Here is a 13,417-nt window from a genome sequence, read left to right as displayed (position 1 = left end):
GCGTGATGCACACCGCCTGTTTGGGATCGAACCCCCATGTGAACCTCTCCATTAAGCCGGGATTTTAATTTAAAATCCTGTAACACACATTGAACCGTACCTGCTGATGAGTAGGAGACATCGCAACAAAAAAAGGGTATGTGTTTTTTGTTCTTCGTATTAGCAAATACACGTCTTTGTGCCATCGTAGATCTTTAGCATTTGTCTACTCGGTTTGAACTAATTAAAAAAATTGGAATACACTGGTAATGCTATACAGGTGTTTTCTTTTGGCGTTTTCCACCTATTCAGTAATTGTAGTAGCCGTAGTAGCTACAGGTGGATGTTATTCAACTGTAGCCTTCCGTTAATGAAAGGCTTATTTGCTCTTGTATCATACACATATTATACTATTTTATGTCCCTGTAGATTTAAACTCTTCGACTTTATCAAATCTATATGAAATGTTTATCATGTTTGACTGAAGTAATTTCTAGCATAAATCATCATCATTTTATTCAAGCATGTGCTAGTTGGCTACAGGGCCAGATATGTACACACTTCACATCTGGATCTGTTATAGAAAATGTTTGAGTAGAGTGATATAACATTCCACATTAACATTCAAAATCATGATAGAAGTTCCTGTAGCAGAAGGAGAAGAGCAGTCTGTGAGAGATGTTCAGAGGGAATGTAGGCCAAAAATGAAGAGGTTGGGAGTAGGATGTATGTTTGGCATGCGAGCATCTGCTTTCAGACGATGTTTAAATTGACTAGAGCCCCAATGGCATATTAAAATGTGTTTTTACATGCATTGCTTCCAATGCATGGCCATTTCATCACTCAGGCGTCATGTGGGACCATCCAACTTGAGAGCAAGTTAGAAGAACACAACAGACTAGAATAGAGACCCAGAGAGGGTACAACAATAGTGACCAGACAGGACAGCACTAGAGACCAGAGAGGACAACACTAGAGACAGAGAGAACAACACTAGAGTCAAAGAAAGGACAACAATAGAGACCAGAGAGGAGAACACTAGAGACCCAGCCAGTAAAACACTAGAGACCCAGAGAGGACAACACTAGAGTCCCAGACAGGACAACACTAGAGACCCAGAGAGGACAGCACCAGAGACAAGAGAAGACAACACTAGAGACTAGAGAGAGGACAACACTGGAGACCAGAGAGGACAACACTAGAGACTAGAGAGAACAACACTAGAGACCTAGGGGAATAACAGTAAAGAGACAACACTAGAGACTAGAGAGAACAACACTAGAGACCTAGGGGAATAACAGTAAAGAGACAACACTAGAGACTAGAGAGAACAACACTAGAGACCAGAGAGAACAACACCCAGAGACTAGAGAGAACAACACTAGGGACCAGAGAGAACAACACCCAGAGACTAGAGAGAACAACACTAGAGACACAGAGAGGACAACACTAGAGACCTAGGGGGATAACAGTAGAGAGACAACACTAGAGACTAGAGAGAACAAGACTAGAGACCAGAGAGAACAACACCCAGAGACCCAGGAAGGACATCCCAAGGAGGTGGCTGTTGGGCGTGGAACACCACCATGGTGATCAGCGACCGGAACACCCCGGTCCCCAAGAAGGGCTCGACCCCGACGGAGGCCAGGAGGCGGCGGACGTCCCGGCCCCACGGCCTGCCCTCCCCGGCGTTGTGCTGCGCCTGCGGCCTCTGCATCATGCTGGCGGGCATGAACATCACCCTGGTGGGGGCCTTCGCCTTCAGCACCCTGCTGCCGTCCGGGAACCCGCCCATCATCATTGGCCCCATCCTGCTGCTGGTGGCCTTCTCCTTCTTCGGGGCATGCTGCGTGTGCAGCCGCCTGCCCCCCGCCCAGGGCTCGCTGCGGGCCAAGGTGGGCGGGGGCCGGGGGGCCGGGCTAATGGGGCCCGGCGGGCTGGCCGGCGGCGCCACCTTCGAGATTGAGACCAGCGAGCACACGCTGCAGGACACCACGGCGGTGCAGCTCAGCCCCACCTCCTCGCCGGGCTCCTCCCGCGCCTCCAGTCCCGTTGAGGAGGAGGGGCCGGCCGACTGTAAGGTGTTTACCACCGAGGCGGACGGAGGGGGGGTGTCGTCCGACGCCGTCGCTGCCGCCTTCTACTCGGCGGCGGCGACGGCGTCGGGGGGGGGGGAGGTGAGGCTCAACCTGCCGCGGGAGGAGGCGTCGTAGAGGACGGACGGGGGCCGCCTCCAGGGGGGTGGCGCCGGGGGAGGCTTGGAAATCGACGGGTCGCTGTTGGAGGGACGGTCTCTGCAGGACAACACAGGTGTTATCAGCATCAGCATTCTTATTTATGGGATTTATATTTATTTATTCTTCCTTTATGTCACAGTGTAGCATTAGCATCAAGCTATCTCAATGAAACATCCGAGTGTTTTGATCTTTCTTGGTGTTGTTTTCTTTGAGCACTGTCCCAACATGTCTAAGTAAGCCCTTCCAGCAGCATGCAATTGCAGAACGTGTCTTAAACCATGCCATGCATTTCCCATCAATTGGCAAAAGAAACAAAACAAAGTCCCCAAGGGGAGTTCCAGGAGAACTGCTAGACGTATGGCCTCGGACTACCCCGTTAAGTCACATCGCCGCTGATTGGTTCAAAGATTAGCTGCCAAGCCGCCGGTGATGAAGACCTGAACTGAAAGGCGTAGTGGTGACATTAAGCTTTTTAGATTTAGGAGGGAAGGGAGGGCAGGGGTGGGAGTCGCAGACAGTGAAAAGAACAGAATAGGGTCACTGGGATCTCAAAGCAATATTATTCAACCAGACGTGAGCATCGACAGAGAAGCTCGGAGCTGAAACCGATGACATTTAAAAGTTATGCTTTTTATGAACTCATGCCATGTGTCGTTCGATGGGGGACATTCAATGTGTGTCCGTATTCCTACATAACACAAATAGATTGTGAAGCACGTTGTGGTGTGTGTAGGCTTACTATGTTTTTGTTGTCACTGTGTCCAGGTTGGTCATTGTGGATTCCACTGTATTTTCACTCATGAAAGACACACATTCGAATGTCACATAACTTACTATATGTGCCACTTTTTGGAATATATATATTTGATGAAGACATTGTAGCAGTTGGTGCCACAGCCCATGTGTTATTCTGACGGACAGGGAAACAGATTCCCCATCTATAGCTCACTGTGTGTTCTACCACTGCCATTCTATGAAGTACATCCCTTTGTCACGTGTGCATGCTGTGTGTATCTCACTAATGCCCCCAGTGTAGTCGGGAAAAACTCAATGTTAAAGCCTTAGCACTGGGAAATGGGCACAGCCATCCACCCATCCGTCCATCCATCAATACATATCTGTGAGGAAGCAGAGCTGGATTTGAGGGGCTGAGGGGGAGTGACAAGCAGGAGCTAAGTCCAAGTCTATACAGCATGTGCATGCCAAGCCATGACATCCAATGCAGCGATAGGAAGCCAGATTCTGGGACTGATGGCATATGCAGTATCTGGACGCTTCTCCCTCGGATGTTTCCTTATCAGCTCATAAGCCTGATTGGCTAAGAAAAAAGACATCCTATGCCTGATTTGCCTGTGAAATGAAAATTGCCTTAGAACTGAGAGATCAGGATAACGAGGGCTATATTACCGGGTGTAATGACATTTTCACTCTCTGGCTCTGGTGTTTTCAGTCTTGCTGGGATAATGGCAGATATCGGAAGATGAATATAATGATGGAGAAACAATGCGAAAAGCATGTATTTTTTAAGCTCAGTAATTGGACCATTAGCTTTTGCCCAGCACCTGTAAGTGTCCTACTTCTCCAGTGTAGGAGTGGGAAATATACAATGAAACTGTGCAATTTATGACTTTGTATGTCGTCCTGCTATGCTTAATGATTTGCTGTGTATTTTGTGTATATTGTATATTTTATTATTCACATCAAAGTGTCTGAAGAAACGACTGAAAGTTTCCATATTTTTGTGCAAATTTCAATTTGAAAAAAATAAGAAAATATTTCAAACAGTGTTAACATTTTAAAAGATCAATAAAGCATCTTACAGATCAGCTGATCATTTGTGTCTGCATGCATACATAAAGACATGCCATTTTCCCTTTACAAACATGGAATGTAATGTTAGGTTCATAATACTGGCCTGGACATTAAAAAGTGCCTCCATGAGCACTAAACACAAACCAATAAGAAAAATAAAGACTGATCTGTTAGGGACCAAAGAGTTAGACACAGGGCAACAGGTAAAAAAATAAAAGGCATATTTTCCTCAAGAGGTAGTAAAACCAGGGTTTCCTGCAGAACATGTGTTAGTTCAGGTGGTGGGTTGCTGTTTGACTGGGGCAGGGGGGGGGGGGGGGGGTTGCATTCGTTTACAAGTGGACCATTAATACTTATTTTCATGCATGCTGTCAGAATGTTAGCCTGCAGCCTGATATACACAGAGAGTGAATGAATTTTAGATAATTTTTATTATTATTTAGATTATTATTTCCTTTCCTTTTTCCTCGATTCACCTCTGACTTTTAGTTATTTCTCTTTGAGCACCTCCAACGTTTCCTTCCTCACTCCACCTCTAACCTTTCATTCTTCCGCAGTTTCCAACTCTTACCTCCCTTTCTGATACTACTCTCTCTCCACCTCTCCTTACTCACAGTTACAGATGCATTAACTCAGATTCTGGATATTAACCAGCCTATGTCCTTCACATTGGTGTTAATATCCAATTGCAAGAGGTTATAAACTGGATAAGGAACGAGGAAAGATATGAATACCTAATTTAGAACACTATGGACAAGAGGATATGTAAAGTATAAATAGTGGTATACATATGAATACACTATCGTTGAGGTATGTGCAGAATGGATACAGCTATAGGGGAGACTCCAGGTATCCTCAACAGTTGACATTGAGACATCCAATGAGGAGCTATCAGTCTTCCTGCAACATATAGTATTCACATGTCAACACAATCTCTAACAAAATTCTTGAGATGCAGAGGACATGATCAGCTGACAATATTTATGTGGCTCAGTTGAAAGAGCTGTCATGTGTTGTCACTAACAAGAACTTTTACTTATTAATGTATTTGCAATATATTTGTTTAGTTAAAGTCTTAATTCTGCAAAAAAGAATTGCATTCTTTATGTGTCACTATACATACTATGGTTTATTATAATGCTTTTATGCTTATGCACAAACAAAACAGAGCATGCGTAGGTACGCGTACCAGTTTGAGAAACGCATGTACACATCATTAGCAGGTGAGCCTGTTGCACCAGATGTACATCATTTCAAACTGAGCTTTCCAAAACAGTGATCTGTACTGTTGCAGAAGGCTGCATGCCTTATGTAGTGTTGTAACATTTTATGTAGAAACGGTGCCGTTGCCCTGTTCAGTCCAAGGGTGTACAGGAAGAAAAGGTGGGATTCACTGCTTGCCAGTCAACGACTTCAAAAATCACTACACTGATTAAATGACGGCGGCCAGATCAAAGACCATGCTCAAAGAAAATGCGATCCCGTCCATCTTTCCATGGACCTTAAACAGTCCGAGGGATTCATCCAGGGAGACATCACTGCCGCAGAGCAAGCGCCCGGTGGAGATAAGCTAGCCTAGCTAACTAATTTAACACTCAAACACGTTATCAAGTACAATCATGCTTTAAAAGTAGAAATTCGTCGCAGGATTCGGCCCGAAAAATTAAAAAGGTACCAAAAATTGATACTTTATTACTAGGCGCTGTAAGGGTACTACAAAATGGTAAATATTGTAGGTTCTGTTAAAGGAGCAGTGGAAACAGAATTCTGTATTGAAAGTGGGTCATATATGTAGTCGAATAGTAACAGAAATTTCTAATGTGGTGCCTTCTTGACCCAGAAAAGGCAGACAGTGGCTGTTTCCCAAAGTAAGCATGCTCAAAGGCCGCCCTTTTAAGGATGCTACATCATAGAACGCCGACGAGCACTGTTCCAATGTTGAGAACTCGCGTCCTTTATTTTTGAGAATTTCGAGATTTTTCAAGGATGATCCTCAACGAGGATTTCTTTACACAAGTGAAGTTTTTGAACGTTTTCAGAAATATTTTGTGCCGTATAGCTTTTTATAGATTAATTAGGTAAATGCAAAAAAAATACCTGTATGATTTTTTTCAAGCGTTTTTGCAACGTAATGATAGGCTATATTTTGCATGGATTGATTTGTTTTAATATGTAATTGGCTGGTGTTTAAACAAACTACTGTCGCCAATAACAATTTCAACAATTAAAATATTTACCACTAGAGCAGTATTAAAAAGCGGAAGCGGAAGCGCTTCCACACTAGCAAATCGTTCCAAACTCTGAACGCTACAAACGCTAGGCAGCACTCAAGCCACATCTCGCGACTAGCAAGGTTGCAGCCTTCACTTTTGGAAACAGCCCCTGAGACCTTTTGGCGCTTGTGGATTGAACACAACAACTCCCACAATGCACCGCTCCGCAGGCCACTCCCACTGATCTAGAAGTCCGCGTATCAGAGACATCGCTCTTCCATCTACCTCACTTGTATTTCTTTCAAAATGGTGAACTATTGTATGGTGCCGAGATGTACAAAAAAGACAAGGAAAGGACGAGCAGTAAGTTTTCATCTCCTACCTAGAGATTCGGAGCGATGCAAACAGTGGCTACGGATTATCAATCACCCGAAAATTGGAGAAGACATGGAAGCCGTTAAACAACAGAAGGTTTGCAGTCTCCATTTCAAGCCGGAAGACTTCGAATTTAATGCCCTAGGAATGAAGAGAGCTGCTCTTTTGAACACCGCCATTCCATCGATATTTACCTTTCCAGATCAAGATGAACAGCCTGGGACGTCTGGAACTAGAGGCGCTAAACGCATTTGCCGGGGGGTAAGAGTAACTCGACTCTATTAATGATAACACACACGGATACAGTCGTCTGCAGTTAAGCAGCACATCTCATATGAGTTGTATATAAGTTGGTTGTTTACAAAGTAAATCTGCAGTCTTTCACATGTGTTTGGTCGCATGTTGTTCTAATGGTGTATTCCTGAATCCTCGGACGCCAGCCTTCCGAGTTGCACGTTTGACGTCACTCCCGGTCTCGGAGCATTCATAGCGTTCCTGATCGTATTTGTGATTGTGGCATGAAATTGGCTAGTCGTTGTTTATTGTTAGCTACATTAGCCTCTTTAGCAAACCAGCCCGAAAACAAACAACACAACTTTACATTGTATTGCACGCACAGCAAGACCATGCAATGTATAAATTGGTGACCGGAATAAAGTAGCAATGTAATCAAGTGTGTAAGAGCATTTAAAATCGACATTAAAATGACCTACGTGGTACAAATACAAAAAAGAAAACTCTTCACGGGCGCAGCCATTTTGTTGAGAGCGTCATCACTGCTATCGGACTCAGATTTTCGAAAGATTAAGACAAAAAGGGGGCGTGCCCTCGAGAAATGCCGCAAGAAAGACGGGAGATCTTCGACTCTGAAGTCTGGCGTTCGAGGATTCACGAACACGCGATAATGTGTCGGCGTCGCTAAAACTACTCGTCAGCAGTGAAGAAGCAAAGATAGCAATGTAACGTTAGATATACACTTACAAAGCTATGTTCTATGTACGTTTGCTGTTATCGATGTAAATCCACCTTGTTTGACGTGTGCTAGTTTGATGTTATTCAAATGTTTTTAACGTTGTTGAACATATGGCATTTCAGACTAAAATGAAGTCTGCTGCAGCTTTGTTGTCGTCATCGGAAGACGATGTGGAACTTCAGTCAGCACCAATGTTATCAACACCAGGCATGAATCCTCCCTCTGTCCAAGCACAGTCTGTAAGTTTGTACAGCATATTGTCTCTAATGGAATCCTAAAACTTCTGTATGATTTAAAATTAGTGGAATTTAACATTGAAAATAAACCTTGTTTGTTTTATAGTCACCATGCCCAAGTACCTCTGGCCTCAATACCAGTGCAAGCATCCTTGAAGTTGGTGAAACCGTCAAAAGCCCCATATTGTCGTCTTCAGAAGATGAAGGTGTTTGCCAGATGTGCGGGCAACCGACTTCTTCAAAGACCATCTTTGATTCTGGGAGGAGGACGGTGAAATGGATGTGTCTTGGGGGCCATTCTGGAACTTGGGCATCCTCACCTGACGTAAGAGAAGAACCAGAGGTAAATCTCCTTTCAGCTGCAGCTGTTCTGTTCAGGGGAGGCACATACACAGAACTCTCAGACTGGTTCCAAACCATGAGTGTTCAAATGATTGGAACAACCTCATTTTACAACATTCAGAAGGCGTACTTGCACCCTGCTATTGATAACGTGTATAAGGAGAAAAGAACAGAACTCTTGGCAAGAGTTTATTAGGAACAGGAAGATGGGAAGAGGTCATGCTTCGGATGAGAGTCGCTATATTGCAGCTCGTAAAGGTAGCTACTTACATCTGAATCGAGCATTTGATTTTAGAAATCCCCATATCAGATTCCAAGAAGTCTAATAGTGGATGGTAGTTTCTGCAGGTTTCAAGTGAAGTCCCACCCACTGGCACTGATCTGTAATAGGTCTGTAGCGTCAGTTGGTCCCTACCCCTATAGGCGGGTTTGAAAACAAGGAAGTAGAGTGCCCCCCCCACCTCTTACACTTCCTGCTTTAAATGACGCAAAAATCATAATTTTGCACAATCTAAAGCAGGAAGTGTTATAGGCAGATACGGATAAGATCTCTCCTGTCTCAGGGGAAAATGAGTGAATGATGCACGACCATTCAAAAATATTACTGGCGGCTCATCTAAACATGTGTGGCTGCCACCAGGGGCGTTGCTACACATACATAAATCTCTACTGGGCCCCCCTATATTAACCCCCCTGCTTCTAAACACTATTACAGCCAGAGCATATGAAACCTTTATTTATAATATATGTATTGTCTTTTCTATGTTATTTTCCTATATTTTTTATGTCTTTAAAGAATTAAATTCCATTTACCAACTGGAGTACCCTCGTTTACCACGATAGATCGATAGAATTTTGTTACTCTTTTTATATCATTAATTTACGTGAATGCTTGGCATTGATCAATCACTACCATCTCTCTTGCAGACTGTGCCATGTGAGGAAAGCTGCCCCGAGATAACCTTTGACTTATCGGAGTTTAACTTTGATGAGGAAAACAATGGTTTAAATGAAGAAGGAGGGGAAGCTGAAGTAGAGAACAAATCTTCAAGTGAAGAAGAGGAAGACGAAGAAGAAAATGAAGAGGAGAAGGATGACCGTGATTCAGACTGGGAGAGCCACGATTCGGACCAATTGGTGAGTGACGACTCGGGTGAAAGCGGCTCGGTTGAAAACGGCTCGGGTGAAAGCGGCTCAGATTCGGAATCTGAATTGCCTAAAAACAAAAAGACCCGTCAACTTTGTCCAGAATGCGGGGCCTTCTTCTATACCAGCAAGGCACATACATGCGAGTATAAAATCAAACCATTTTCCTGCAATGATTGTGGCAAGAGATGCGTGGACGCAAACTCCCTCAAACTTCATAGCGCGATCCACAAGGAAAGCTATAAGCACCTCTGCAAGTTCTGTTTGGCCCCCTTCAAAACAAAACTTGACAAACATGCCCATGAGGGAGCCCACGCCCGCTGTTATAAACCATACAAATGCCCTGACTGTTCCGAGACATTTACCAAAATCCTTGCCCGCAACAAACACTTGAAAGGACACCGGGGCCCCAAAAGATATACCTGCCCCCATTGTCCTATGGAATTCCGCAATGAGAACCACATGGAACGACACATAGTGGTGCACACTGGTATGAAGCAGCATGTGTGTGAGTTCTGCAGTCGCTCCTTCACCCAGCCGGGCCACCTTAAATCCCACCTGCGTGTGCACACCGGGGAGAAGCCCTTCCAGTGCCAGCACTGTGACAAGAGCTTCAATCACAACGTGAGCCTGAAGAGTCACGTTATGAGGTACCATAAAGAGGGCGCTTCCGATTTCGGTCCTAGTGGACCCGAGCAACGGAGTAAGAGGACGCTTCGGGAAACCTTGGGTCGACCCAAAGGAAGGCCCAAAAGAAACGCAGCTACAAGCTCTATTCCCGTCGGGCGAGGGGAGGCCCCGGACCCAACCACCACAGCTGAGAAGTCAGGGAAGGGCCGTTTCCGGAGAGACTCTTCCGAGGACATTGATCCTGATTGGAGTGACAAGGATCCATCCCCTGAACTGACCGAAGAGGACAAGAGCGAGGAAAGCAAGGAAGTGAGGAAGAGCAAACGGAAAGCCAGCCAGAGATCCAAGACCGATTATATCGTAGAGAAGGATTCTGAGAGCGACTCTGACAGTAACCATGAGGAGGAGGCTAAGAAGAGGAAATGTGTCAAAAGTCAGGAAACATAGGAGGACGTAGAGGAAGGCCTTGGAATAAAAGTCCAAATCAACATTAAGATCCAATTGTTTAAATGTCACATATCTAACATCCAAACTGAGTTTACCAGAGCTGAATGGGTAGAACAAAGTAGGTATTTATGGGTTACATTTTGAAAATTGAATTATTTTTCCAATTGGGTTTAATAACTGGGCCCATCATGTAAAATATTCAGATTGTCTATCATACAAGTTGCCATTAATGTTTTAGTTTTAATGGATACCATCCTGATCTGTTTTACCATTTCAGTAACCAGACATGCATGACAATAAAATTAATCTAATATAAAGAACCATATCATACTTATTATATAATACATAAAATAGCTCTAAACTAACTGAGGTTCTGCCCCCATGTCCAGCTGACGCAAGCAATCAAGACCATTGGTGACCTGCTGAATGCTATTTAGGATAAAGTATACTAAATTAAGTCTGGTGACTGGTGTCAATTGAAAGATCTAACTATTTTATCTATCTTTTTGTGGGCGTTTATTGTTATTTCAATCCATTACAATATGTGGGAAATTATGTTGTTACTTTTCATCATCGTTTCATCATTGGTAGTTTGAAATTATGTTCAGAATTTGATTTTTTGCTATGCAAATATCAAGAGCTTTCATTTGAAATAAATTGTTGATAATACTGGCCAAAAATATCGGTCGTCCTTGACCTCTGTTGAAACCGTACAGGTTTACATTCGATAACTATATGCTACTATTCCTTGTTTTGTCCTTTTAACAAATGCCACCAATACATAGTTTTATATTAGAAAAAAGTATAGTCTGAAAGTAGTAATTTAGGTTATTTGGTATTAAAATGTAAATTTGCGTCAAACCATGACGAGCCTACCTATTTCAGATTTGTTGAATCATTTGTTGTTCAGATAATGGGCAATACGCATGATGTAGTATGCAAATAGTAGGCTACTGTTTGGACAGTAGGCTAGGCAACCTAAAACCCTCTTGAACGCACTCCATTGCCAATGGGTGGATTTTTGTAATAAGTAGGCCTACTCAAGTTCGACCAAGGGACAACTCTACGTATTTCCTCTATCCAAATGGTAAAAAAACAACAACAACATTAAATTGAAAGGTTAATCTCTCAGATTGACGGACAACCTCTTAGAACCATTCCCAGACTAGCTGTCAGCTGATCTGGGAGCAGTAGGGTCCTAATTATTTCCCTTCTTTGTAAATAAATTGATGACTGATTTATTGCAGTGAAATGACACTGCATGGTACTTCTAAAAGTAATTGAGCTTTAAATACGGTATTTGTCGTCGTAACACATCCATTACTGCCACTAGGTGTCGTCCTTGCCCTACCAATAAAAAGCTCCCCGGTTTTTAAAATATTCGAACGAGTCTTAACCCCCTTCCTTTCTTTCATTTCTTCCCTAATTATCTCGACCTAAAGCACACTGTTCTACTGCTACTAGAGAATCCGGGCTCATATAGCAGTCCACCTAACTCTTCATTCCCTCCAATATACAGGCCACATCAAAGAAATAGACGGCGTGATCTCTCCACATCTGTTTTATCTATGTTCCATAAATGTAGTTTTAGGTATGTCTATGTGTCATGATTAAAACAGGGTTAGTTGTCAGGGTCCGTATTTCCAAACACCATATCCACCTTCTTTGCAGGTCTGTCTTTCAGAGTTCACCATTTGGTATAGCTTTCTCCTGTTAGTTCCTTTGTATACTGCAACTACACTGTACATGTATATGAGATCGATATTTAGCTTTAAAATGGGAGGAGGAAGTTCACAACGATCACTAATTGACATCAAGTGGCACTTGAACTATTGCAGTGTATAGAATATGGTGGAACTATGTGACATTGTGATGGGTACCAGTAAATGTGTGGGTGGTGGGGGGAAATAAACAGATTCGCAAAGATAGCACCAAGGTCAAGGAATGCCCAAGTCCAAGTAAACGTCATTGAATCTGAAGGGGAAAGAGCAATAACATTTTATAGTGAATAAATGACAAAGTATGCAGTACAGAAAGCAAGGGGCAGCGATGGTAAGACTAATGATAGCACATAGTGAGTTAGCACATTCTTCATGAATCCCTGAATCACTGTTCATGGTTTTATGATGTCGTGATTAACAGTCTGAGGGCTCTGCGAACACGTGCAGGTGGATCTGGGAATCAGGGGCCCATGCTGGGTGAAGCCAACCAGGAACCCTGGCCAAGACGAGATAATGGGATTTTCTACAGCTCACTTGTACTAGAACAGTTAACAATGACAGGAGGAAACACAAGAGGAGCCCTGAACTCTCTCACTCTCACAGACACGCACGCACACACACGCACAAACTTTGTCTCTCGCTATCTCACACACACACACACACACACTTCCACTGTCTTCATCTCTCTCTCATGCTCACTCACACTCACATGCATGCACACACACCTTCTCTCTGACTCACTCTCTCTCACACACACACACATACACACACACACACCTCTCTCAGTATCTCAATTTCTATCTTACTCACGCGCGCACTCCACCTCTCTCTCTTTCACTCTCACTCTTAATCTCACACGCATGCCCTGCTGCATCGCTCTACAGGATGCCAGGTCAGAAATAAAGAGTCAGACGTCTGTTGCCAATGATTGACTGTCCGGTGGCACGGGGTTACCAGGTTCACAAGTTTATGCTCCTTTTGAATCACTGGGCGAAGGTCAGGGTTTAGGACCCTGCTTCGCCTTACTCATCCTGAACGAAATGCTGACACGGTGAGTGAAGCGGGCCTTCGCGCTGCGTCCCCAATCAGAACAGACGCGCCATGAGACTGTGTTGTCAAAGTCCATGGTTTCCACTGTTTTCTTTCTTTCTTTTCTTTCTTTGACTCTGTGATGCGCTTTCCTGGAATACCAATTTGGTATTTCAACCAAAATGTTAGTGTTTTTCGTTTGATGTACGAAAAAAAAGAATCTGGAACGTAATGAATTCCCGATGATGTAATCCAAGTGGAGATGTAATCTTGAGTC

General features: G+C 43.7%; 1 protein-coding gene and 1 long non-coding RNA gene across 2 annotated transcripts; both read left to right on the top strand.

Moving 5' to 3' along the window:
- Positions 1-1,565: 1,565 nt before the first annotated feature.
- Positions 1,566-2,192, top strand: tmem275a (transmembrane protein 275a; the record flags this gene model as incomplete). Its single annotated transcript, XM_079750569.1, has 1 exon — positions 1,566-2,192. The coding sequence occupies one exon, from the start codon at positions 1,566-1,568 to the stop codon at positions 2,190-2,192; it is 627 nt and encodes a 208-aa protein (XP_079606695.1).
- Positions 2,193-6,567: 4,375 nt separating this feature from the next.
- LOC307085847 lies at positions 6,568-9,905 on the top strand. Its single transcript, XR_013812383.1, has 4 exons — positions 6,568-6,877; positions 7,712-7,828; positions 7,932-8,168; positions 9,095-9,905. It is a non-coding gene; the product is annotated as an uncharacterized lncRNA (long non-coding RNA).
- Positions 9,906-13,417: the final 3,512 nt, after the last annotated feature.

Source organism: Pollachius pollachius (assembly GCF_949987615.1).
Source record: "Pollachius pollachius genome assembly, chromosome: 14".
Lineage (NCBI taxonomy): Eukaryota > Metazoa > Chordata > Actinopteri > Gadiformes > Gadidae > Pollachius > Pollachius pollachius.
Note: the sequence above shows the minus strand (reverse complement) of the source record. Positions and strands in the feature narration are given on the sequence as shown.